We start from the raw sequence: 27821 nt of genomic DNA, 5'->3' as shown, positions 1-27821 counted from the left end.
GGGCTGCGGGAGCGGGGCCGGGGGGGAATCAGCCGGGGCAGGCTCTCCCCGCCGGGCGCGGGCCCTCGGCGCGGGCCGCCTGTCCTGTCCAGGGGAGCGAGCGCTGCCCTGTGCTCCCACCTCCCTTTAAAACCGATGAGAAAGGTGCCTGCAGCTGGCGGGGCCGGGTGGCGCCTGCCCTGGGCTAGACTCGCCTTCGCGGCATGTTTTTTTAAGAGTCATTCCAAAGCTTTAAATTTTCCCGCTCGCTACCGAACTCCGGTGGGGCTGAACCGTTGAACTTTTAAAAACTTTTCGGAAACCTGAGCTTGCTTTTACTTACCCGCATCTGCGAAAAACTGCAGGAACAGAAAGCGAAGCTGCGTTTGCACTCGGTGGTTGCTCGGGTTTTAGGATGAGCCCGGCAGCACCGAGGGCCGAGCAGGCACCGTGCCCGGTGTTTCCCTTCAGTAATATGTGTGATGTCACAGGCTAGATCGAAAAGTATAATTATTTTGAGGGAAGAACTTCTACTCGGATATCTCCACTGGGGTATCTGGAGGCTTGTCTCTCTTTGGGGCAGGAGCAGTCTGTGACCAGTGTTTTAATCTGTGACATTGCAGAACCAGGTTTTAGATACTTGCGCCTTACTATGTCCCCACTACACTGCATGTAGCATATACTGTACAAGCACTGTAATGTAAGAAGAGAGCAGAGACCCACGTGGCTTTCATTGCTGGAATAAAGGTGTCTGCCCCCAGTTGCTGACCACGTCTCTTAGGAGGAGTTTGTCGTTTGTGGGACTTCACCCTGAAACAGCAGGTCCTGAGCAGAAGCGGGAAGGTCGGGGGTATCTGCCTCTGCTGACAACAGAAGCAGGAACAGGCGCTGCTGGAGTAGAGCAGGAACTTGAAAACAACCCTCAGGGGCTGTACAGTCTCTTCTCAAGAAAGCAACAAAGCAAACAGCGTAATTCCTGAGAGTCAAGAGAAGGGAAAAGATTGCAGTGCTGCTTTCTTAGATTTTTATCCCAGTCTAGACACGGTGCCCTGGAAGATAAGCCCTTAATTTCTGCAAGTCTGGCTGCTCTTCTGAGAGTGATTCTCATTTTTATTGTTAATATAAAAAGAGCATTCCTTGTAAAATAAATGACTTAACGGGTAATATATTTATTTTAATATTTATGAGCTTTCAAGAAAACATATTTAAAATCCACAGATATAAATTTGTTCTCACATGCTGGCTGATTGTGCTGTATCTACAAGGAAACTTAAGGGTCATACATGCTGATAATGTTCTAGATACTCAGTAGAAGGCAATGACATGTTTTAATGCATGAAATGCTATGTAAAGTCTGCTGTCTCCTCTTCGAGTTTCTGTGTGGGTTTTTTTTCCTTGAATGAGAACAGAGGGTTGGGTTTTTTGTTTGTTTTTTTTAGAGAATAGCTATTTTTTGGCCAAAACTAGCTTCCATTGTCATTGTTCATTCAAAGAGCATGTGTTCTCTTGTAAGCTAGTTGCTTTCCTGGCTGATGGCCTCCTGAGTTGCTTCAATTCAGGAGAGAAGCAGAGCATAGTTTTTCAGTGTGATGTTAGTACAGAAGTGTGGAAAATAGGAATTAAATTAATTTGCAGTAAAGACTTTAAAAAAAACACAGCAGTTTCTTCATCTACAGTAGTCTTTGTCATATTCAATATGGATTTTGCTCTTTTAAAAAAAAAAAAAATTACAAGAGGATTTTTATAGAAGTGCAATTAAAAGAGCTTTGTTCATCCCTAATTGCTGTTGCAGATCTGTTAAGTGTGGCTAGATGCTGCTGTCGGAGAAGGGAGCAGTAAACCAAAACCTCAGGCCAGTCATGCTTGAGATGAAGCCAAGCCTCATGTCCTGCATCATCTGAAAACAAAATTGTACAAAGACTGCCCATGTGGAATCCTTTCCTATTTGCCTCTAACAAACTTCTATCCTCTTGTTTTCTTTAAGCCGCGCCCAGAGCGCTGGTTCCTGTGGCGGCGGGAGATGGTGCTGTGCACACACCTCTCCTCGTGCGAGATGAGCAGGGGGATGTGCTGGAGCGCCTCGATGTCGTGCTGAGAAACATTGCAGAGCTCAGGAAAGAAGTGGAGGAGCTCCGAAACAGCCTGCAGCACTTGGCTGTGGAAATCGTTGGTGAAGTCAGGTATCGCCCTGCCCCTTTCTGTCTTTCTCTACTGTTGCATGTATTCACTCCACAGCATGGTAAAACAGCCATGATTGAGGATGTTAAATTTAAAATCCCAAAGTGGAAAGAGTGTCTGTCTAGTTGCTACTGGCATCGTGTCTTGATCTCCAGTGAGATTAATGTAAAAAAAGTTTTATGTTTAGCCAAAGTTGGGTTTTTTTTCTTACAGAAGCAAGTGACACTTACTTCGTATTCTGGCTTGGGAAGGTTTTTTGTTCTGTAAATGTTTCTGTCTTGTTACTGCTTTTTCCTCTCTAATTGCTGCCAGCTGTAGGTAACTGGATATAGAAGAGAAGGTCCTATATCTGCAAGGTGTTTCAGGATTCCTTTGTCTCTGTTCATTGAGGAAATAGGAGGAATGCATGTGATAGCATCACCCCTTTGTGTGTGGATTCTATATGGGTTGTATATGGACCAAGACTGTGGTCACACTTGCTTTAGCTCCAGAATGCGGGATTCAATGTGTAGTAGCGGGATGTTGGTGTAGGCAAGATTAAGTCCCCTTGTGAATTCTTTGGGTATAAAGCAAATTGGATAGAATCTGCTAGAGAGGAGAAGGGAGCTGAAGTAGCAGACGTTTCACTATCAAACGTTTATTTGTTGCTCTTTTTGCCTTCCTCAAAGGTCCCATCTGGAAGAAACCCAGAAGGTAACTCGCCGGAGGCGGTTCCCGTTTCCTAGAGAAAGAAGTGATTCCACAGGCTCCAGTTCAATTTATTTCACAGCCAGCTCAGGAGCAGCTAATACGGATGATGGTGAAAGTGAAGGAGGGTAAGCAGAGCACCAGGATAGAGCTGGCTTTCAGCAGCCTTGGTGCCCAGCTACTTACATCTGAGCAGTTGATAACGTAAATGCGGGGATGTTCCCCATGAGGTGTCTGTCCTGTTTTATTTGCTTTTATTACAGTAAGTTTACTACTGCCAGGGCCAGATTGAGAGAAGTGCAACAATTCCAACTTTCAGAGAAAGGGGAGAAAGAAACCCTACTTTTTGAGGGGGTTTTGTTAAGCAATGATTTGGTTAGGGAACCTTGCAGAAGGAAGGGAAGTAGAAATCACGAGACTTGACTGAGAAAGCTTATACAGAAAATTTCCATACACTCGAGAAAGTTAAATATATTTCAGTTAATTAAAATGTCTTCAGCTAGGATATTTCTTACAGATTTTTCTTAATGCGTCACACTGATCAGTTGTGTTGCTTACATTCTTATAGTCTAAAAACAGGTGAAAAGTACCAGGTAGTTCAAGAACATTGGTAAAATTACAATACAGATGCAAGTATTGCCACATTAGATAGCTAACAAGAGGTCTACTGCATACATGTGACTGCTGCCTTTCTGTTGAAACGCTCTTTTGTGACTTAATAGGATGAATTCTGTAGCTTTTGAGGTGTGTAAGTGTTCTAAAACATGCAGCACTGCCCATATATGTTTTCCCGGAGAAGTTGAAATGTAATTTAAATAGAAGTTAATTACAGCACTGAGAACAGAGCAGGCAGAACATGGACATGACATGCTGTTCGTTAGCAGCTTAATGATGAGTCAGCTGGTGCGAACTGACACTTGGTAGCACGAGTTTGTAATCAGGGGACAGGGCAGGCGTTACTGCAGCTGCCTCCTAGAACAAAGGAGACGGATCCGCGGGAAAACGGGCTTTGTGACTGCCATAAACCCCCATGGTGTTAGTGCTTTATCTTTAGGAGCTGGAATTGGTGAAGCAGGAAAGAGCAGCTGTGATCTCATTCAGGTTATAGAACTGCTTCGTTCCCCTGGAGTGGGTGTTCGTATGAAAGCAAAATTAGGGAGCAAGTGATTCACGATGGTGTCATAGGTAACAAGGCTGCAGAACAAATTTTAAAACTATATAGTTTTGAAGATAAGACCTTGCTATCTAGATAATAACAGATGCACTGAGTCATCAGGGTGCTGATGCGTTTTGTAAAGCATGCTGAAAATGGTGGTCTTTTTCAACTGATACCAGGCCTAGGTGTCATCTGATCCTGAGAAAATCTGAAATCACAACAGAGGCCAACAGCAATTCTAAGGTTCAGAGCAGCCTTCTCCTTAGGGGGCCTCAAGGAGCTGTGGAGCAGGGATCTGTTTTACTGCAAAGCCTCATTACTTTCTTGGGAACCCAGTGATGGTTGGAGGAGTTCTTACCTTTTGTTTAAAATCTGTAATTAGGTTTAATGACCATTGTGGAGAACTAGTGGAAAAGCAGCTCTCATTTAAAAAAAAAAATAATTTCTCACTCTGCTATTTGTCCTATACAAATAGGTATAATATTAGTCTATTCAGGACCATCTACCTTTAGTGTGCAGTATTGTCTTTTAGAGATGTAAATACTAAAATTTTCTAATAGAAGATCGGAGTAGGAAATGTAAATTTTGGAAAAGACTATTCAAGCCTTTTAGCAGCCACTGGGAGGAAGAATGAGACTGTTCTCAACAGATACGTTTCAGTGGCGTATTCATTTCTGGCAGTTGTGATCTTTTAATGACATTCAGAAAGAGGAGCTCACATTTCAGCTTTATTTTGTAAACCACATGGACATAAGCATCTTCTCTGATTTCATATACAATTTACAAAAATCATCACGAGCTTTCAGGAGCCCAGAGGTCTTGGGCTGCTTCATTTTTCTCTATATTGCTTTGGCACTTTGTTGGATTTTTGGGCTTCTTTGCTTCCCCTTTCCATGTGCTTTTGTGTTCCAGATGCATGTTTTCATTTTCATTCAGGATGTCTGCTAGCCAGAGGCCTCAACATCCTAAAGCATTTAAGAACTTTCCATCATTGTAAACTTGAGAGAACAGGCTGATAACATCTAAATCCCTTAATCTTTCTGAAAACTGTGTTTATGAAGTTATATACAGCGTTACTTGTCTTTTTAAACTGGCAGCATCTTGGAGAAAACACATTTTTGTGGTGGAGAAAAAGAGTGTATAGGAGCCATCCATTGCTGTCTGGTTTTAAAGACTATATTGTGTTTCAGGAGCCATCGGTGTGGAAAGTGTTTTTCAGCAGAAGCACTGAAATCTTTGCAGGTGTCAGTAAAATGTTGTAGTGTAGTGAGACTGTCACAGCTGTGTAGCCCACAACTGTGCTTCATAGTAGCTTAGGACAGGAAATAAGAGAATTTTAGGAGTTTCTGTTTGAGTATGGAAAATGAGGTAGTCTACAGAATTAATATTATCATTAATCTTAAGAAAATACCAATAAATGAAGCTTTTCATCTCAGTTGGAGCTGTGCCAGCGTCACCTACTTCCATGTTGCTGCATTATCCATTAATTTAGTGCTGCCTATGTCATCTCTAGCATGTCATCTTGTAGCACTTGGTTTCCTGACTTTGCAGAGATAAGGCTGACTCTTTAGTTCTTGTCTTAAAATGTTTCAGTACAAAGTGGTGCATTTTGAAATTTACAGTGAGGGTGGGAGGCTGTGGTGAGTGAGGGTGTGTGTTTACCCTCTACCAGAGAGGGAAACACTTGAACATTATTGATGCTTCTCAGAAAATTGAAGCTTTGATAACCAAACGTGTCTTGTTATCTATGTGTGGCCAAATTACTGTAACTGCTTTTTTCCGATATGGACTTTGGTCACATATCTTTGTCTCCAGACAAAGTCAGCTTCACATGCAGCGCCAGGCTCTCCCTTGGAGGAGGAATTCAGCCAGGACAAAGGGGAATGCAGCTGTAGTTACTGAGTGCCTGCAGACTGCAATGACTTTTAATTCTTGCAGAACCTGTAAAGTTGACTTGGGCAGAGCTTAATTGGGTAACAATTACAAACATCCCCTAGAATTAAGCATTTAAGGGGTTTGAAGCAGTTTGCTTCAGGAAGAGAGCTTTCTATTCACATAAACCAACAAAACCTGAATAGAAAAGTGCACATTCTTAAATTACTGGTTGACTTGCGCTTGTTCTTCAGTTAAGAGCTTGCAGATAAATGTGAAGGGGACAAATAGAGACTTGTCTTTTAAAATAAATGAGTGTAAGTAGACACACCCCTGCAATGGTATCAGTGAATATATAATGCTGGTTTAAATTTCCAGCATAGATGCCTGTATATGACTTTGAGGAGCTTAATTTTAGCCATTTTCCGCAACTTTGATCTGAGCTTTATCCTGGTTCATTTGAATAATTTAGCAGCTAATCATTGCCTGGGGTTTTGTACATCTGGTGTCTTTTTGTGACTTGTCTGCTGTCTCCGTGCTGGACTTCTTGCTGATGTGAAATAGTTTTGGTCGCTCTCCCACTGGTTTGCACCTTTCCATGTGTCAGTGTGAACAAGCTGTTTCGTATTTAGTGCTCAGACAAGATGATGGAGATACTAGATACTGCCAAAACAGTCATTGTGTCTGAAATTTCCTGGAACAGGCTAAAAACCTCAGGTTATATTTTCCACATGGATGAGTGTGTTGGATTTTTTGTTGAAATTCTCTTTTATAATCCATACATTTAACTGAATTGTCCTGGCTCTGTTTTAGTTGTTTAATTCTCTTACACTGAAGTTAGAAGGCCTAAGAGAAGCTGCTACAGTGTTGTGGATGCTTGTGACTGAGTTGTACTTAACTTCTTGGGGGCTTTTCTTCAGCTTTTTGAGACTGTGTATAATACATGAGAAATAACAATTGCTGTGTTGAGACACTGGGACTGTACAGTATTTTCCAGGATAAGATAATCCTCTTCCTCTGTTGGGAAGAGTTATTTTTTCTGTACAGTATGTATAAAAGTGTTACAGGCTGTACAGCATCTCCTCAAACTAATTTTGTGTTGGTTGTGTTTTTTTTCCTTAAAGGTACACCACAGCCAATGCTGAGTCTGATTACGACCGGGAGTCCGAGAGAGAGAGCGAAGAAGGGGAGGATGAAGTGAGCTGTGAAACAGTGAGAACTGTGCGGCGGGATTCCCTGGATCTCGTCACCGAGGATGAAACACATTTAATGTTAGATTCCTCACTGGAGGAAGGACTGGGTCAGCTACTGCAGCAGGCTGACCGCTTGCACGACGGAGATGAGCAGGAGAAGAGAGAGGGATTCCAGCTGCTGCTGAATAATAAACTGGCGGTAAAGGTTGCTTTTTTTTATATTTTCCAGCAGTGATTTGTGTTTTCAGCTAAGTAGCTGGGAAAGAGGAAATTGCATATCTTAGAGTCTGGGTCCTACACAGCAACTGAGCCAGCCTCCAGTGGCCCCCAGTTTCCAGTGGCCCCCTTCCTCAGGAGCAGCCTGGGAGCGGGCTGGACGCCAAAACTCTTGAGGCCACAGCAGCAGCAAGTTCCCAGTCGCTTTCTGTCTTGGAATTCTGTGCCTCATCATGTCATCACTTTGGGTGAACGCACTGTACATGTATAAAGTACCAGTACTGTGTGTATACAGTAAACTCAGCAAAGGTTTTGGGAGCGATTACCTCGTTACATAGGTAATGGCTCGATCTATAGTCAGGAAATTTGGTCTTTCTGAGGACTGCCTGGTGCACCTGTGTTTATGAAATAAGTTGTGTATTCAAACAGAAGGGTTAGGCAATAGCTTAGGAGTGGGTTAGTTAATGAGATTAAAAACCTGGATAGTGCAGGTGTTTTGCTGCCTTCAAGAATGTGGGGGTTTTTATACTGTATCGGGGGTGTGAATTGGTCCCCTGATTTGGTGAGCGTTGGTGCTGCCATTGGGGTGTGGGACTGTGGCAAGGGGCAGTGATGGTTTTACTCTGTGCTGCAGATAACAGCGTATGTATATATATGGTGATAATATATATATACACAGACATTACCTTGTATCTCTGGCCCCAGGCAGTGGATGCACCCAGCGCTGACACGTGTCTGGCTGTCGGTGTTGTGTCCCGCTGGGACCCGCTGCAGTTGCACCCGCAGCCTCTGTTGGGGTTTAGAGAAGTGCTGTGTAGCCAACAAAGCCGATGTTTTGGGTTACCAGCCTTTTAAAGAGCGAAACATTTTTTTGGGTCCTGTATTTCTGGGAGGAACAGAAGGAAAGAAATAACAGCTAACTTGATTGGTTCTAATTTCAAGTAGACTGGGGTTTTTCCTTTCCACCAGGAAGAAGTGACAGGCCTGTTGGGTTCTGAGATTCTCTTGCATCTTTCTTTCTGGTGATTCTTCCAGTTTCTTTTCTTTACAATGCTATAACAAAAGAAACCAAACTGTTAGGTGATTGTGTTTCAATTTTCTACTTTTTTTTTTTTTAATGTTTGAGTTTGTCAGAACATATCTGCTTCAAATTTAGTGAGTTTGTCAGAAGGCAGCTGCTTCAAATTTAGCAGTACACCTACAGTACTGTCCCGGGTTTAAGAATGAGGCAGGATGTGAAACTGAATGCAGACTGAACCATGAAAGAAGTAAAATTCAGTTTGTGAATTTTAATGAGGTGGTGAGGTTTAGGGGTTTTTTTTCCCCAGTGTTTTGAGGTTAGCAGAGACTGCTGAAGAACTGACCTCGGTGGAGGCATTCCTTTTTAGAAGGCAGCAGCAATTAGACCCGTACCAGTGGTGTAGCACTGTAAGCTTAATTATAAACCTGGCCATCTACTTTGCTCTTCTGTGATTCTGCTTCGGTTTGTGTAGAGTTGGAGCCTTTCAAGGTTTGAAAAAAAAGTCTGTGTCACTTCCACTACATGCGCCCACTTGATTTTTTTTCTTTCTCATGCTCTTTGTCAGTGGCAGAATGAGTTCTGATACATAACATTTATGTTTTTGCTGCAGTATGCGGACCAGAAAGACTTTCTTTGGCGCCTGGCCCGAGCACACAGTGATATGTGTGACATCACGGAAGATGCAGATGAGAAGCGATCGTACGCGTCTGACGGTGAGGAATTATTTGTGTTGGGCAAGGGAAGGGGATGGGCAAAGCTGACATGACACCTCAGGTTTATAAACCCTACACTTGCAAACCATGGGGTGGATTGATTGTTTAATCTTGCAGTCTTTTTTTAGGTGAGTAGCTAGCAGTGCTGGGGTGGTATGTGTTTAAAAATCTTGCTTTCTGGAAGATAGTGTAAATAGACCAAGGGCTGGTTGAAGATGTAGGTTTGTTTCGCAGACATCATCCATATCCTGTGTGGTATTAAGACAAAAAGTTTTTGCTGTAATTTAATTTTTTGTGTTGCTAACACATGTAGATATAAAAAAGAAACATATTTTTAAATGTCTGTTTACTTAGAGGAATTGGTTTAGTTTCATTCCCTCATTGTACTTCATTAGCTCGAGTGTGGTTTGCAAGGCTGTGGGTCAGAATATAACAAAAATATCATCTTTGTTACAGTTAAGATGTGCAACAAAAGATACTATTCTAAATAATGTGTCCTGTTTATTATGCACATAACTAAATATAGTTAGTTAATACTACAACTATCTAATATAATTATTCTTTTCTGGAAATCAGTGTAGCCATTTAAAACATGACATTTTATTTTTGATAGTCTTTTTAGCCTTCAGTAGGCACTCGGTTTTCAGCTTTTTGAGACTGCATGTTCTTGGAGGAGAGAGGGGGAGGTGGGGAGGGTCCTCAGTCTGAGGCTGTGAAACTCATCAGAACAAAACCCCTGAAAGCTCAAATTAACTTTTCTTAACACAGTGTGGAAGATGTTTTCATTAGAGATAACATTGCTTTCGAATGAGTGAAACCATGTTGACAGGTCAACACAATTTGCTATTGTACTAAAAGTCTTTGTGATCTCTTTGAGTGGCCTGGATGTTCTGTATCACTGCCAGAGCATGAAATTATTTATGGGACATTTTCAAGCCAAATGTATTATAAAATGAACAAATATATGACTTTTATGGCATTAGATTATTGTACTCAAAGAGCCTCAGAGAAGGACGTTAAGAGAGAAAGTGGCTGAATTTCTCTCTGACAACTTATTTACAGGGAAAGAAGAGATAGAAGTTGCCTTACAGAAGTGGGATCGAAGCGCTGAGTGCCATCAGTGGTATGTAACTTCTTACTTTTAAGAAGGATGGGAAAAGGACTTGGAGATTGTTGTGAGCTGAGCTGCATTTAAAAACAAACAAAGAAAAGCTTATTTGCCCTTACTTGGCGTATACTATATTGATGTTATTTTCTGTAAAAAGCTGTTTTTAACAGCTTTGGTTAATTGGCATAAGTAATGGCTTGACAGACAGTAGCTTTGGTTGTGATTATCATAATAAACTTTGCTTTGCTTACTCAGTGTAATTATGGATTTCTCTCTGATGGCCAGAAGAGTTCTTGAGCAAAAGCTCCCAAATAGAATCATGACCTTTGAATGTTCAGGACAGATCATATCAAGGCTTTTATGAGTCTGCACCCAACAAGCCGATGAACTTTGGTGGTAGTGGAGGATGAACTTCCAGATAAGGTCTGGAGGAACAAGTTGTTGACAGAACAATTTTGAGATGAATAAGTAAATAAGTACAAGCTGCATTTGGTGTTCACAACTGCCCATTCTTTGGGCTACTCGCAGATTAAGCGCATATGTTTTGAAAAGGTGAAGGAGATTTTGTTTAGGAGCTTTCCTGGGAATTGTGCGGTTTCCCTTGCTGAGGGCATAAGACGGCAGCTGGCTCGGCAGCTGGCGCTGGGGCCGTGAGCGTGCCTGGGTGGGGTGCTGGGAGCAGCATTGGCATCGCTCCTGCCTGCGCAGACCCTGCACATCTGAGCGCCCCGTTCGTGCTGAGTGTAGATGGGCTGCCAGAGGGAATGTTTCACGCAGATAACTTGCAGAAAGCTAGTTCCTCAGTGTGGTGAGGCTCTCTTCATTTTCTTTCACAAGTCCTCTGTTTCCCTTGGCCCCTTTTCAGCTCCCTGTAGAGAATGTGTACGTCCCTCAAAGCCAAGCTCACAGCCAGCTGCACAGCTGTGGGGGCAGAGACTGAACAGTTACATACTAAATATGAATGAGGTTTTTCCTTTCTGTTCCTCCAACATTCTTACGTTAATTATTGGCTTTTACTGTGTCATTGACATTTCGATAATGCTCTGCCGTGCAGAGATGCTTGCTTTCTGTCAAGAGGTGATATATTTGCCTCAGTCAGCTAGGCCTGCAAGCGTGGGCTTAGTGCTGTGCCAATGTTCTTATATTCATCTTAATTCTGGAGTAAGTAGAAACATTCTCAGACAGCCTTTTATAGTCTTCTGGCCTGGCACTTCTGTATTCTGCTCACAGGTGCTGCTTGTCACTCTGCAAAGCACTCTGGCTTTGAAATGAGTTGAGACAACAGCATATGGCTCCTTTTTTTTTTTATGGTAAAAGATGAAATGATCTGCAGTTTAGCCAAGCAAGGTGTGCTACATTTCTATAAATGCTGCAGCTGGTCAGGATTTCAGTGAGGAGGTAGGCAAGAGGAAAGGTACCTTGTTCTCTTCAGCAGCATGAATGAACAGGCTTTGGTTGCACCTCCTGTGTGGGACTGCAAGGGTTGCTCCCTTTCCTTAAAAATACCCCAAGAGCATGCTTTGAGAGGCTGCAGGTATTTGTGGAGATATGGGAATGTGCTTTTCTGTTATTCTGGCAAATTCCTTGACAAACAGTGTTTATCAGCAGTTATTATGAAGGACTGACATGTAAAATAAATTACAAGAGAAAATTTTTTTATGGATATTTTTGGGAAAACAGGATGCTGCTCAGTATCTTTACCGAACAAGATCTGCGTGCTTCTGAGATGAGTAAATTTATTTAGAGGATCCATTTGTACTACTGACATCTGAACAAATGCCTTTATTGTCTTGAAAAGACTGTATTTTAGCTCTTAGTAATGACTTGCTGTTCTCAATTAAAGCTTCAATATGAAGGAAGAATACTGGGACAGGCAGTTTGGCAAATATCTAGCAGATTACAGTGTTCGGCTTTGTCTGCTTGAAGGATGGGTTTTAGTTGCCAAGTTGAGTCTTAAGGTTTGTAAGCCACTTTGATACTTGATCATTTGGTATTTTACAAAGCAAGGTTCTACTTCAGGGTATAATATTGATGGCTTAGCTCTAGTCCAGAGGTTACAGTGTGCAAAGTAATGGCTGTAATGGGAGGTTCAGTCACGTTTCTCCAGTAGAAAATCTCAAGGCTTTTGAGCTGAGATGTTCTCAGTGCCTCTGTTACAGCCTGTGCTCAACTCTTCCCCCAGCGCTTTTGGTGAAAGAGGGCACAATTTTGGGCCCCCAAACAGGGGTAAGGCTTCTGCACATCTACATCTTGCTTTTAATTCTAGAGAGCAGCTGCAGAAAGCAAATAGCAGAGCAGCATGTGGGAGGCATGGGATTTATTGGAAATGAATATGCAACTACCTTTATCAGTCACAGAAATAATTATTTTTCTACCACGAATAGAACAGGAAATGATTCCTTTTCCAGCTCTGTATGGGTCATGGGATGGTCGCAAGCTTGTTCTAACTGCAGTCTCTTTTTATGCTAATTGAATTTACCCTGAGAAGAAAATTATCGCTCGTGAAATGATGCTTAATACATGGAAAGATACATATATATGAAAAATGTAGGATAAAACATAGTTCCAAAAGACATTATAGGTCATTTTCCCTTTACTCAAGTAATGGGCGTATGGCTTAGAATGATGTTTAGTTCACTGTGCTGCAATGTTTAGGAAAATATTTAAAAAAAAAAAAAAGGAAAGAATACTGTGATTGCTTCCCTTCATCCTTGCTGCCAGCAGGGAGTGGCACAGAGGTGAGTTCATCCTGCCATGGAGCTGTCCCCCACCAACCTGTGTAACCTGGTTTTAGCCCCTTGGATCCTTCCGTTCCCATACTGTCTGCCGGTACAGATCCCGTTACTTAACGTGCTCTGTGCAGCGAAAACCCACTTAATCAGTCTGAAATTGCCATTAGAGGTTTTAAAGCTTTTTTGGTTTTGATTTGATGCCCTGGCTCTTGGTTTATGGAGAGGTGAGGAGAGTGATTGTTCATCCTTTCTTTCTGAATGACAGTTTTATTCTGTCATATTTCTCTCCTTAGTGTCTGTTTCCCTTGTTGAAGAATCTGAATCTTTTATTATCTCTTTGCATAAGGAATCGTTTTATTATCTCTCATCACCCATGTTGTCTTTCCCATATTATTCTCTTGCTACCATGTCTTTTTTTCAGACAAAGTACAGGAATCCACTGCAGAACACAAGCTGTGGGAGCAGCATGGATTTGTGCAATACTAACGTGACGATCCTTTTCATCCTTACTTCCATATACAGTAGTTAACGTTCTTTCTCTTTTCCACAACACACTAAACAGACATTTTAATAGAAACATTCCCCGTGATTTTAATGTCTCTCCATGTGGTACAGGCTCTCTGAAGCCTGTGATCGTGTAGGTACCATTAGCGCCGCATTTTTTCTTGTGTGTTATTTCAAGTTGACTGTAATATGCTATTTTATCAGTTGCCATTTAATGCTCATGGATGACTAAAGCTGCAGTTGTGCTGGTTTTCGGTGCTTATGCATTGTTCTCTAGGCTGTATTTTTTGCTTCTGTTGCATAGATCATTCCCTCTTTTATTGCCTTTAAGGTGTGATGCTTGTCAGGCAAGACAGAAGATACTTCGCATACAGTCATCATTGCAAGTGAAATTTTTCCCCCTATCTCAGCGCCTCATAGTTTTTGCAGTGATGACTGACATTTTAAAGCAACAAAGAAAATAACTTTGAACAAGGGGATTTCTGAGTGCTGGTAAAGGCAGTGCTGAGGCGAGTGTGATGGGCTGCAGTGTCGCAGTGTTCTCTGGCTGACTGGTTCGATGGCTTTGGCAGCGTGGTAGTAAGTGGTTTCTCAGGAATGACAGAGGAAGCAGTAAGTGTCTGGGACAGTGTCTGGGCTAGCTTTGGGATCTGCCCAAGCATGAAGGATTGTCCTTTCATGGATCTCTTGGGTCTTCTTGACATTCGCTTTGGTACAAAGCTGTTATTGTAGTGACTTGTTCTGGGAAGTCGGCTGGTCCCAGGAGAGCCATCTCTGCAGAGCTGGTCGAAACAGAACTGACATTTGATCAGGGCTGCACAGACAAGTTGGCCTTTGTGCAGTGGGACTGATCTCCAGCAGTGCTTTTCCCCTAGGCACCACTTAGGAATGTAGAAATGTGAGAGTTGTGTTGGGCATTTGATGCGTTTAGTACCTTTGGAATAGATCTGTGTCTTGTAGGCTGATTGATTTTATACCAAGTGTTCTTCATGCCTGTATACTCTTGTCTTATAATTACCCAATTCTTACTTCTGATACAGACATCAAAGTCATTCTCCACTTTTATTGTAAAAGATCTCTGGACAGATAGATATTATGTCTAACTAAACTGAATGCTCCCTTAGGTAATTTCAGCTCATGAAGAGGAGGACAGAACAAGTTCGTAAGTCTGTTCTTGGGGTGGATGGAAGAGGCATCGATCGTTACACAAGCCTGTGCTAAAACAAAGCTGCTTAGACATGAATACATGATATCCTCACAAATGAGGTGAGGGAAAGAATTGTGGCCTTGTTAGAATCCCCTGTCCGTTTTGGTGGGGCTGTTTGCAGTGCAACTGCAGACACGTAACAGCAGCTTTAGGGATCAGGAAAAGGATAGTGAGCTGTGTGTGTGCCTTGGCTTCTGCTCCATCTGTTAAAAGAAATATTGGAAGTACAACCAGAGCAGCAAGGGGTTTCAGAGGTCCATCTGCGAAAAATTTTGCGGGTACTGTATTAGCAGCTTTTGTTTGAGCTGAATATTTCACATTGAAATTAAATGCTATTTGCTGACAGCTGTCACTGCAGAAGAAGTAATGAGCTGTGGCCCTCTTGGAGATATTATACAAGTTACAGGGAAGCAGGAGGAAGATACGTTCTTGGGTTGGATGAGCCTCCAAAATGTGCCCTCTCTTCTAAAGACTGTCACTTTGGTGGAGCACTTCACATGCTCGATAGCTACTGAATTGTGCACCAGCCCTTTTAAATTCTGTTGGTACATCTGGCTATCCGTGGGTAGATACCATTTCTTTCTTTTGAAAAGCGACAGCATTCCGGATATGACTTGAAGATAGCTTTAATTTTAATAACTGGCAGTATTTCAGGATTTAACTCTTCATGGATTACTGCCCAGATCTGGCCAATTTTGAGCTCTGTCTGGGTTTGAGCTGAGCATTTTCTGTTCTGCGGGTAGATTAAACAGGGAAGTTACTGACAATATGGATTAGGGGCAGAAGCAACTATAGCAAATAGGAATAGACGTTAGAAGATATTTCAGAACTTAGAGGGAGAAAAATAACATACAGCTAGAGCTGCCTGATGGCATCCCCCTGACTCCGGAGGGTCCCTTCCTTCCTCAGGGGTGTCAGTACTCTGAAACATCTCCACATCCCAAGCCACAGAAGCTCTGGGAGTGGGAACACTGAAGAGGAGCCAAGGAAGAGAAAATACTGAAAAATATGAGCCCGGGCAGAAGAAATCTCAGCAGGGACCAATATTCCCTCTTTCTCTTGGAAATAGTGAAGTAACTTGACATTTACAGTCTGTGGGTTGCTTTTTATTTGTTAAGCATAAAGAAAAGAGAAATTCTGAGAACCGAGATCTTAAGAGTGTGTCAATAGAAAGCTCTCATAGCATGGGTGATAATGCTACAAATGTGGAAAATAACTCTGGCACTACAAAAAGCTTAATTTCGCAGCTCTTCTCATTGGTGTTGATGCAGGTGACACCTTCTTTGAAAGCACTAGTAGTTCCTGCAGTCTGGTGGGGTTTTTTTTGTAGTTTGAACATCTTGCCCAGGCATGTCCAGGCTCTTTGCTGGTAGCTCGTGGGAGGACAGCTGAAACTGCAAGTCTTCTGAGTAAAACCAGAGGTTTAAATAAACATGAGGTCACTCCATAAAAATTGTATGTTCTGCACAATAAATGTCATTTGTATCTTTAGACTTCACTGGGGATGAATACATTCTGTTCTACGAAGAGAACGCATATGGTCCTTTCCTACCACCTTCCAAGGCAGACGAGAGATCTTCAGCAGATAAAACCGCTGTAGAAATTGAACAAAACTGAAGATGTGTTTTGTGTCCAGTTGAGGTAGCTAATGAAGATTTTCAATTTTTTAGGATCAAGGAAGATTGTGGTAGAGGTAGAGAAGGGGATACATCAACCTTTCCTTTCTGTGGCAGTCATTTGAAGTTTGACTTAAATCACTAATGAAAATTGGCTTTGCTTTTAGCCATGTGCCTGAGTAAACTTACTAGCTAACATATAACTTCACATCATTTTCCAGGTCTCCTTGGAACCTGAATATATTCTAGGCATGTTAATTAAGTATGAAACAGAGCACTGATCCAAAAAAGTAGTTTGGTCGCTAGTTTTTAAGGAATCAAGGACACAGAGTTGGGAGGGACTTCCAGAAAGTCATCTCACTCCTCTTCTGGCAAGGGTTCATGCCAGGTGTGCCGAAACTGCCCCCAATCCCTGAAAACTTTGGGTGATGGGGCTTGGCCTGTGCCCTTCTCTCCCCTTTCTCCTGTTTTATCAAGTAGTTTAATTATATGGATATAATATATATAACTGTGTGGATTTTTGCTGATATCAGCCTAGGCTTTGTTTTTAACTTCTATCCTCTCTAGGCAGGAAAAAAGCGTTTAACATGAGAAACTGTAAGAGACTACAGTAGTTGTTGTATTCATGCGGTGTTTTGAAAGAAAGCAGACCTGCTTGTCACAGCCTTTTAGTGTGGTGGTGTTCTGCAAACCTCCTGGCCTCATTGTTGTCCCATGAACTCTATCCAGCTCATCCTTTTTTTTTTTTTTTTTTCCTGTTAAATTTGTTACTTAAAAATTGTATATAGTACTTTAGCTGAGGCTTGCTAGTACAGCATCTTGCCTTGGGCTGCCTGTGATGTACTGTAACCTTTAAATTTGATTCTCTGCAGCCATCCCCCCCATTAATTGGTGAATTTTCTAGCATATGCTAGTCTGTAGCCTATTTAAATTTAATCTCTACTATATTACCCAACTTAATGGAGTTATTTAATAGCATCAGTGTCGCTGTAAGGGGATTTTATTGCCACTCCATTCAATGTCCATTTGCTCACAGTAATTTTCAGAGAACAGTTAATCGTGGAAAAATCAGGGTGAAGGAGACTTGGGTAGTTTACTCTCTCCAAAAGAAAGCCGTGTTCTTTCTGGTGGGTACTTTTCAAAACAGATTAGACAGATCTCCAGCGATGAACCTCCCACGCTCACCCTCTGAACTGTAAATCAACTTCATGCCAGTTACAGCTGTACTATGTTTCCTTTGTTTGCTTATGGGAATTTCACAGAAAGGATGCTAGTGATCCTGAACTTAATGTACATCAGTCTGTCTTTTTTTATCCTTGTTCATTTCTCTAAAAGCAGGAGATTTAGATTATTTTCATATTTTGTGCTTGTGTCTCTTACTGGCAAGACTGGGAGTTCAGGTTGGTAGCAACTTCTGCATCCCATCTGTTGCAAAGACACTGAGGCTGCGTTAGCCACAAACGATTCATTGACAGGGGCTGGTGCAAAGCACAGAAATTAAAGACGACACCAAGAGTCTGAGCAGATTTTCTGTCTGAAACGAGAAGCAGTTTTGAGTGATAATCTGAATTCATCCTGAGATTCCTAGGGTTACTTTTCTGTCTTCCAAGTTGAGATACTCTAAGTGATATTCTGCCTCAGGCCCCTAAGGTGGTATAGGAATGACTCATTTGTGTCTGTTGGGCACTTGCTTTCATCTTGCTATATCTGCTCAAATAAAGTAGTCCCTGTGGAGCTGCTCACCCTCAGAGAGGGTGACGCTTGGCTTGTGTAGCTGGCTTGGGCTGCTTCTGCAGAGGGACAAGAGGTCTGAATTGTTTCAGTTGTTGGGGGTCCTTGTTGGCTCCACAGGAGCAAAGCTGAGACCTTTGTTACTTGGCAGATATGAGCCATAATCTGCTCAACTGTGCAATAAGTAACAGAAATAAAAAATAAACAAAATACAGTGTTTCAGTTTTAAAAAATTGAAGTTGTTATATAAAATAGTGAAGACCTTCATACAGATATCTGGTCATTCAAGGATTTTATGGCTTGGCAGTGAGGTAATACCTGTATTGCTATAACCATGGCTCTGTGGACTGACTAATGAGTCAAGCTCCTGTGAGGTCTCCTGCAGTTGTGTAAGTGATGCTGAAGTCGTTCAATCAAAGTCAGACGATCATCCCGAGCAGTCACGAGAAGCCTACAGAGAGCTTTTTGCATAGTTTTGCTCCCAGTTGCCGAATCAGTTCATCTAGGACTATGTATTCTGTTGCTTTTTCTGCCAAGTTGTGCAAGCATGTGATAGAGGACAGCTACTTAAAGATAAAGGTTTGCAGTGGTAATTTTAAGAAATGGGATTTTTTTTCACTTTCTCACTATGTATATGTGTGTATATATCTGCAGTTAAAAATCAATATACCAGTCTCTAGATGAGGAGATACACAGTTTAATTATGGTATATTGAGAAGAAAGTTCACACACACAGGTAAAATAATTATACTAACCAAAAAAAACCCAAATAACCTGCAGCCACAAGTCTGTGGCTTAGGAAGTGTGTATGCGTATTGTCTTTTTAAAAGTCATATATTAGTCAGTTTACTTAGCATTATGCAGTTTTAAAAATTGGTAATGGAATTAACATGCAGAAAGCTGTCAGATTAGTTGGTTCACCAGAGCTGATGGTCTGCAACTAAAACAGTAAGTGGTCTCAGCATCATTTACAAGTGATTAAAACCTTGTGTAGGTAAGTATCTGTAGACTAGCTTTACAAATCTTTGCACCTACATCTTAGGGTGGACTGTGATGAATATTTTTTCACTTGAAAACAGGAGGGTTATATTTGTGTGAAATGGGAATATGATGAACATAATCTCTTTAAAAACTGCAAATATATCCTTGCCTTCTCTACAAAGGTGTTGTAAAACTGCAACATTACCAGAGGTGTGTGACAAGGGAGATTAAAAGCACAGAACAGCTTTTGTAAATGAAGTTAGTTAATAAATTTAAGACTTGTCAGGCTGAAAGAAACAGCAGTTTCTTCTTGGAATAGATAGAGATGTAGAGAAGGTACCATGAAGGTGATAAGGTTGATTAATGGTACAAAAGAAAGCTTGGAGGAGCGATTAAATAGACTGGGATTTTTCAGCCTAGAGGAAAGTGAACTGAAGTTCAGGTTCCTTGTTAAAGCCTGGATAGAAGCTGGGTGCTCTCCCAGCCTCCGGTAAGACAGCTCTGTACCTTCCCTGATTTTAAGCTGCTTCCAGTAGTGCCCACGGGAATAGGACAGTGGGTCAGGGTGGCCTCTGGTTTGATCCAGCGTAGCTGGTCACAGTGGACAGAATATTTTCAGGCTTCATCAAACGGTTTGCCAGGAAAAATAATGTTTTACTAAGTATGGCAGGTTTCGTTTCTTTATAATAACTCCTCATGTTAATAATGGACAGTTCAAACAAGCTGTGTGGATTTGATGTTCAGGGATCTTGGATGGAGGGATCCCAGGCAAAACCAAGAGCTGCCTTCTACAATATTTCTGTTGATGCCTTTTCCATGTAATACCTGTAGCACAGATGCCCTGTGGGCTCTTGAAGCTTTAATTACAATGTGAGACCAGATCTACTCCTGCTCTGTAGGGTGGATGAAGCATTGCTTAGCACAGACAGCAAACCCTGTACAACAAAGCTGTGTAATTACACAGGCATGGAAAGAGGACTTCATCTTTACTATTAACTGTGTGGGGAGTTGTAAATAACATGAATATGGTGACCTGTGTGCATCATTCAAAGGCTAAAACATCTGATGTTGCAAAACCTTGGGCAGTGGCCAATTTTCAAAAGTTATTAAATGAAACATTATTAAAGCACTGGTGGAAAGCATCCTGAAAAGTGTTCCTGTGGACATCCTTGATTTTTTTATTTTTTTTTTTAGCATTTAAGAGCAACTGTGAGTATTTCTGTGAGTCAGAACAGGGATGAAGCCACTGTTCATCACTTCAGTTTTTGATGTGATCCCTTAGCATGAAAATAGATGTATAAAATTTTAATCCCCATGGAAATTTGAGACACTGACAGTAGAAAGTTAATGTTGCTTTAATCCAGAACATGATTTATTGTGCTTCAATTTCTCGCATACATGCCATCATCATCAAGTACCCTTTTCAGCTAGCTGGTACATACAGATTTGCTATCTCTGCATAAATCTTGGCTTTAGGCCTCAAATGGGCTTTATCTCCCATGTCAAGCCGGCAAAGCTCTTGATGAATTCCTGCCTTTATCTGAGAAGACGTGTGACCAGCAGCGAACACAGCAACGACAGGACTTTCTACAAATAAACCAACATTTATTAATACTCAGTGGGCACACAGCCCTAGGCTGCTGGTGCTGGTGGGGCAAAGGGCTCACGTGTGCTGGGAAGTTAATGCAGAAGCTAGGCTGGATGTAGAGAATATAGCAACTCTCCCACGTGGGTGTTGATGACCTGTAAGGAGGGGGCATCTTCTGGTTGTGCAACTGGAGTGTGGTGCTGTGAAGCGTATCCAGATGGGGGATGGTTTCAGCTCAACTGATGTGTTGTGAATTTACCCCCTGACCTCCTTGCTGAGGCCTCTGTGCAGCGCAGCCTGGAGGAGCACTTCTGCCTTCCTCAGTTCTTACCTCGATCTTGTCTCCCCTTGGAAAAACCAAAGCTTTATTCCAAGCTCTTTATGACTAGCCAGTCATTAATTTCAGGTTAAGTCGCGGGGAATTCTGTTGTCTCTCCCAAGGTGCTAACTCCTTAATGATTGTTTTCATTTTTGGTGTGTTTCATTGCAGCCTAAATATATGCATGCTAATTAGCTGTCTCCTTCTCTTACTTGGGTGAAGAGACTAAGATATACCCTCTCAATGCACAGAAAGAGGAAAAACTGGTAATACTCATAAAATATTGGGAAAAATTCTAAATTCTTTATCAAGATGTAGATTTTGGAGATCTGTTTCTCAAAATTACTTGATTAAAAAGGGTTTTATTCTTCTAGCTTTTATCTGACTCCAGTAACTGAAAGTTGAGCTCCTTGTGTGATAAACCCTCTCTCTAGTTGTACTAGCAGTGCTGCTTGAATGGCACTGAACGATTTTTACAGGCTGGCCTGGATGCGTTCAGTTCACATGTAATGTGGCTTGAACAGGAATATATTCTAGCTCATTAATGTGTTGAGTGTTGTGATGAAAAATTAGTTAAATACATATGAAGCAAATTTTTATGTCAACAAAAGGAAAGAACTTCCACGTTGTCGTGCTGTTGCCAGTGGCCAGACTCTCATGTTTGACTCCTCTTCGGCAATATAAAACACACTATTTCTCTTTTATCAGTTGGCTGCAAAATAGCTGCTTCTACCCACTTTCCCTTCTCCTTTTATTCCCCTTTACCTCACTGTTTCTTTTTAATTTACTGATTGTCTTCTGCAGAGAGGAGCACTGGCATGCTCAGCTGGCGAGTCTTTGAAACTGTTGAAGAGAGATAAGAGCTGTATTTGGGTTGGCAAAGCACCCTGGCCATGGCGCTGGGGGTGCTGGGCCGCACAGAGCTGTGGATTCTGTGTTCGGAGGCCAGAAGTCCTGCTTCGATGGGAGTCAGCCAGAGTGCAGCATCAAAACTGAAGTTTCTTCAAAGCTGCATGTTCTGAGCTCAGGGATTTAAGCTGGAAGAACAGATGGTCTCTCATCTGGTAGTATCTGCTTCCACAGAGTTTATTTTCTAATAAATGGGGAAATCCTTACTGAGCTGAGATTCCTATGGGAAGTTGCAGTTTGACCAGTGTCAGCAGCTTCATGAGTAGTTCTGGTTAATAATTAGTTGAGCGATACCATAATAGGTTTCGGTAACTGCTGAGACATCGATCTGAGCAGTGCTTCAGAGGTTACATACTGTTTACAGAAGATGAAAATCCCCTTCCCTAACTCATTGTTTTTAATCTCTCCTATTACTGCTCGTCAGTCCTGCAACCCAACCATGCCTCTTGTGACATTCATCCCGAGGCATTTCACAGAATGAACTAGAATAAATAGCTCCAACAAGCCAAACTAAACAAGCAGGAGAGATAAAAGCAGCAAACCATGCTGGCGCTGCCGAGTGAGGAAGGGAAGTCGGCCCAGAGTCTAAAATCTCAGAACTGCAAAGTCTCATAGATATATGAAAATTGCCGACAGAACGGTGGCCCTGGGCCTCAAGGCACAAGTTGATAAGGAAGGTTCATGCAAAGGGCTGAGACCAGCAAAGCTGGTTTGGGTAGAGTCGTCCTTCCCTGGGACTGCAGGGAAAAACAGTTCAGGCATCTCTTTTTTTTTTTTTTTGAGTTGAGTTTGTGACACAAAGATAGGACTATGATTTACTGCTCTTGTTTTTTTGTAACATCCACCAGGCTGTTAAAAAATACATGGTATTTATGTTTCTTGACAGCTGCATATGGTACCACTTGACGTTTATATGGTTGTTGGTAGAGGGGTCAGGCTGAACTAGCTTAGTGTCCCATTGGATTTATTGCTGCTTTGAAGGGGCTTGTTGGGCTTTCCCTTGGGAAGAGCAGGCTAGTATAAAGGGAGGTTACACTTCCATTTTAGAAAGGCACAGTGTTTCCCTTTTTTTATTGCAAAACCTTAAACTTGACCTAATTGTATTTAATGCCTGCCCACGTTATTCGGGAGCCTAAACAGTCTGGTTTTAAGAGCTACATTCTGGCAAATTCTTGTACATTAGTCAGGGCTACAGACTACATGATTTATTGTATGGGAATATTTTATCTTGTGATCTTAGAAAATAAGCCTTTTATTGGCTTGTTTGTCTAAACCCTCCTCATGTTGTGCTTAGGGATATTTAGCACAGGCTGATATTTGTTGTGAAACAAACTGGAGAAGGTCATGAAAACACTCACTTCCATCCTTTGCAAGTGACAGATTATGGCAGTGCCCCTGTGAGCTTTTCAACTGGGGGGAAAAGGATTTTACCCAGTTAAGACGTTGATCTGGTAATCTTTTCCATTGTAATGAAAAATAAGAATTTTAGAACTCGAACCAGAGTTTTTTCACAAGAAAATTAACATGTTAAAGGAATGAGATTTAATGACAAAATACTGAGGAGACACAACTTCTTTGTATCATAACATATACATTGAAAACTTAGTTCAGGCAAGAGCAATGAGGTGTGAAATGTTTTGTGGGTTTTTTCATGACACTGGAGAAAGCGTGCTTGGAGATTCAAGAGTCTTCTGGCAAATTCCTGCACGAACATCTGTTGTGGTTAGCCATCACCAGGGACAAGTTGGGATGTTCTGTGGCAAGATGAGGCAGAGTATCCAGCAATGAGGGGATGTGGGTGTAATAAAAGAAATATCAAGGGAGGTTTACTTCCATCCTTCTTCTTTTCAGCTTTGTTTTATTGAAAGAAGGAAAACTGTGTAATTCACTTGTCCATCCATTCTACCTAATATTTTTTGAGCCAAACTCAGAGGAAGGGGGGAAGCCTCTTCCATTCCCACAGCTCTCTGAAGCAGGATGGCAGAGGTCAAAGATGGAATCAGCACGGCTGAAAGTTCAGCTCGCGTGTTCTGTTCAGTGGTGGTGCCCTTGCACACCTCTACGTTCATTATTTCTTGGGAAACAGTGCAGGGAGGAAGAGGTTTTGAACCACTGTGGTGCGGGAAGATGAGATGGGAGGGTGTGAATCTATGGGTAATTAACCTTCCTTAACTTTCACAGCCCATGAAATAACTGATTTTGCGAGGTACTGTGCTTCTCAGGGTCAAAACTTATGATCTCTTACTAGACAAAACTAAATGGCTTTGCACTTGGAACACTCTAAATACGTTATTTTGTTTCCCAAGTTTGGTGGCTGTGTTGGGCTGCAGGATGTAGGTAGGTTTTCACAGTATTTTCCCTCAAAGTAGACAACCGCTGTGCTAGGGTGTTGTGTATGGAAGATTGCTGCACACAGTAGTTAATGAGAGCTTTTTGTACCTCTGGCTCTCACCGCAGCAGCGGTTACTCCTCATTGCTGTGTTTTGACATGATTTTGTTGCTGAATGAAGAAATTCAGGGTGTAGAAGTGTTTATGCAGCAGAAGGGCTCCCAGCCATCAGTGCAATGAACTTCTATGTCACATCAAGCCACTCCTGTTGACTTGCCAGCATCCTTCAAGCTTGTACTTTCTGCACTAAATTTTTACTGCATATGACTGTTCCCTGTAAAAGATGTAGGGTATTGTTTTCCTTAGGAAGTTGTGAAGCTTTAATGCACCTATATACCTTCTTCTGAAGATGTCAGCAGAATGTGTGTATTTACAACAGACTTGATGCCAGTGTCTCCTCCGTGTAGGTTCGCTGTTCTTTGTGGGCAGTTAGCGGAACATGAGAGTATTCAGAAGCGCATTCAAGCTGGATATGTTTTTAAGGTGAGTAGAAAGGACGTGCTGGTTTTTGTGTAAGTACTGAACGATGCTTATTCCTATAGTAGTAAGTTGGGGAAATTGGCTTCAGCTTTTATTGGGGAAGCAGTAGTTCTCAAAGGTGTTCTGAGGGGATGATTTGAGCCGAGGAAGGTGATTCCAGCCACATGTGGCAAGGGTGGCTGCTCTGGCTCCACACTTTTGCACGCTGTGATCTCAGAAAAAAGAAAAGTCTTGCAAATAACGCATGCGTATGTGATGAGACTGAGAGCTTGAAATGTGAAATAACCATGTGGTAGTAAGATACAGCACAACTCTTCAGTAACTGCCTGGGAGCATGCTTGCACCTGCCCATAAACACAAAACATTTATCAAAGAGATTTTAATCTGCCTCTGATGCCTTTATTTGCCTTTCATCCACAGCAGGGATGTTACAGGGTAAGAAGGTACAGCTGGAACAGTTACTACAGGACAGGCCATGTATAATTATTACCTCATCAGCTATTGATATGGCCATCATTATGTCAAAGCTCTGAAAAGGTGGTAGAATAAAATGAAGGGCAACTTCATTTTTTTTGTGTTTAGTAATTCTTGTCTCTGAGACTAATAAAATTCTGGGTTTCTGTGTGTACTGGAACTATTTTAAGAAAATTTGGAATCTTGTAGCTGTAATTTTGTTGATCACTGACCCTTAAATTCTGGACTTCTTCCTTTCCTCTTTCTGCATTTGTTCACCCACTCTTGTGGATATTGTATTTGCTTATAACAAAAATATAGTGTGTGTTGGTGATGCTTTTCCACAGGAACACATTGATAAAGCGATTGAACTGAAACCAGAGGATCCAAAGTCTTACTATCTTCTGGGCAGATGGTGTTACCAGGTAAAATAGTTTATTACTGCTTATTGCTGTTTTCTTTCTTCTTGGAATTTAATCCCCTGTTTAAATAAAAGATGGGTGGATTGAAACCACCAGCCAAAAGGCCTGAGGACTCTCTTTAGTTGCCAAACGCAGGTATTGTGTCAGAAGGTGCTAGTATGGAAATGTTCTCCTTGCTTGAAGAAGTAGTATAAAAGTTGTACTTTGTGAGATCTAGAAACTCCTCATTTCAGTCCTGAAACAGTGCTGAGAACAACACTCCACTGACGAATACTATAAATGCCTTTCATTCAGAAACCTTTTAGGATGTAAAAGCTGATGTTCTTGTGCATGTAGCACCTCAGTGCTTTTATAAAAGTGCTCTCAAAATGTCTGCCAGGGCACAGCATCTCGTTCAGCATCTCTCAGCTTTCCACCTGAATTGTTTTCTGAACTGTAATGGAGAAGTCTTAGGCAGCCCATCTCCCTCTTTTCTTCCTCCTGTGAAACCTTAACTGTGTGCCTTTGTCCTGGTGTTACCGCTTGAAGCACTATGGTGGTACATTTTTTTTTACTAAGAGTTTATGTCAGTTTAGGTCCCCTATAGCGAGAGGGGGACTGCAGAAGCACTGAGCTGGTGATCACAAGTGCTGGCTGAGCTGGTTTCCAGCGCATGGCTCTGTGCCGACCCGTTGGACACCAGAAGAAGGTAGAGAAAAGTTGGTACTGAAGACATGCTGAAGTTCTTAGAAGCATGTAGAGTGTGGTTTCGTATTGGCAATGTCATCTGCTGTTTTAATTCTTTAGTCCCTGAATCAACCTTTAGAAGTGCTTGGTGTACCTTTCTGCAATAGAATAAAGGCTGCTGGGGTTTTTGCCATTTTATTTATTTATTGCCACTGTTCTGCTCTTCATTTTTCCTGGTTTTTGTCTCTTTCCCAGAGGGAAGCTGTTTGCTAGAAGTGTTATTTCTGAACTGCTCTGAATTGGAGTTCTGAAGGGCTCAGGGCTCTGGATGTAGTTTTTCAGTCACTGCAGGCAGCATGGGAGGTGAAACGGCAAAGACTAGATTAGGAAAAGCACTGGCTGCAAACTAGCCTGCTGTTCCCCGTGCTTTACTCAGTAAAAGCAAACTATCTTCAGTTCTTTAAGCACATATGGATGTGATCAAGGGCATTTTGGGGCTGGCAGGAGCTTCTGCACACAGTCTATCTGTATAATCCTTTGCATGTGTTTCCTCTGCCCTTGCTACACGCAGTGTTGGAGGTATTAGAAGAAGCGTGCCGGCTGCTTTATGTTTCTTGACAGGGAGAAGCTTGGAGTCAAATACCATAAATCAGATTTAGTGCCTATAAAAAGAATAAGAGTTTGCAGTAACTAGCCACTTTTCAGTTTATACAATTTGAAAGTGCTTTGCTGCTGTCAAAAATGAAGTCGTGTTGCAGAGACTGTAGCTGAGATAATTGACACTGGTAATTACAGAGGAGCAGTCGGCTAAACTAGTGGAAGCTCCTAGCTCTTTATTCTGTTGTGGACTTTTCTACTCAGCCTTACTGCTCGTAGAGCTGCTGGAGCTATGAAACAAAACCAGATGTATGTAGAAATATATAAGTGCTTCTGCTATTCTGCATCGTGAGAATTATACAGTATTAAACAAAGCAGATGTTATCAGAAGTTAGTGCAAGGCATCCTTTCCCCCACTGACATTTCAGGGTGTTTCTTATTAGAGAGAGAGGAGCTGGGAGCTGGAGAATAAGATTTCATGAAATGATGCTAGTAGCTACCTGTTTCACAAACTGTGACTGTCTGTTGGCAGGACGGCTTTAGCCTGCCCCTCTCAGGAATCTCTGTGTGGTGAGAACACGTTCCTGTCCGAGTGTTAAGTTGGGAGTAGGGAGGGCTCCACGTGTGCCCCTGCTCCGAGGCGTGGGGGGAGCTGCCGGGAGCTGGTGTGGCTGCAACGTGGCCCCGTGGACCACCTGCAGTCGTATGCCTGTAGTACTCGGTTGTAGAGACAAACCTTACTTGGAGTGTTACACGTGTGGCAGCTGGTGTACAGAGCTGCAGGAGCTGACTTGGGAAGAGGAAAAGCAAATCGGGTTTAATCCTGTGGACGGACTGAGATATTTGTCCTGAATGTGCCAACACTACCAAGACCTTTGGCTTTCTCCCGGGCACACGAGCCAGCCACAAGGAACGGGATAATTCTTGTCTGTGTGCTTTTGTCTCTGGTGGGTCTGGCAGTGTCATCTTCCTGTCTCTGCAGGTTGCCCACCTGGGATGGCTTGAAAAGAAGACTGCTGCTGCTTTGTTTGAAGCCCCTCCTACAGCCACTGTCCAGGATGCACTGCAAAACTTCTTACGGGTAATGGAATCGGCTAAGCGAGG

The 27821-nt window shown here is 42.1% G+C and overlaps 1 protein-coding gene across 1 annotated transcript in view; it reads left to right on the top strand.

The window, feature by feature from the left end:
- The first annotated feature begins 461 nt into the window (after window positions 1-461).
- Window positions 462-27821, top strand: part of RMDN3 (regulator of microtubule dynamics 3) — a 38012-nt gene continuing 10652 nt past the window's right edge. The window contains exons 1-9 of the mRNA XM_026850155.1: window positions 462-483; window positions 1964-2159; window positions 2826-2972; window positions 6997-7264; window positions 8913-9015; window positions 10078-10138; window positions 24507-24582; window positions 25380-25457; window positions 27700-27798. Of these exons, the coding sequence (XP_026705956.1) occupies window positions 462-483; window positions 1964-2159; window positions 2826-2972; window positions 6997-7264; window positions 8913-9015; window positions 10078-10138; window positions 24507-24582; window positions 25380-25457; window positions 27700-27798 (1050 nt within the window). The remainder of the gene's footprint in view (window positions 484-1963; window positions 2160-2825; window positions 2973-6996; window positions 7265-8912; window positions 9016-10077; window positions 10139-24506; window positions 24583-25379; window positions 25458-27699; window positions 27799-27821) is intronic.

Source organism: Athene cunicularia (assembly GCF_003259725.1).
Source record: "Athene cunicularia isolate RWA chromosome 5 unlocalized genomic scaffold, athCun1 chr5_part2, whole genome shotgun sequence".
NCBI lineage: Eukaryota > Metazoa > Chordata > Aves > Strigiformes > Strigidae > Athene > Athene cunicularia.
The sequence above is the reverse complement of the archived record's forward strand: the minus strand, read 5'-3'. Positions and strand labels throughout refer to the sequence as shown.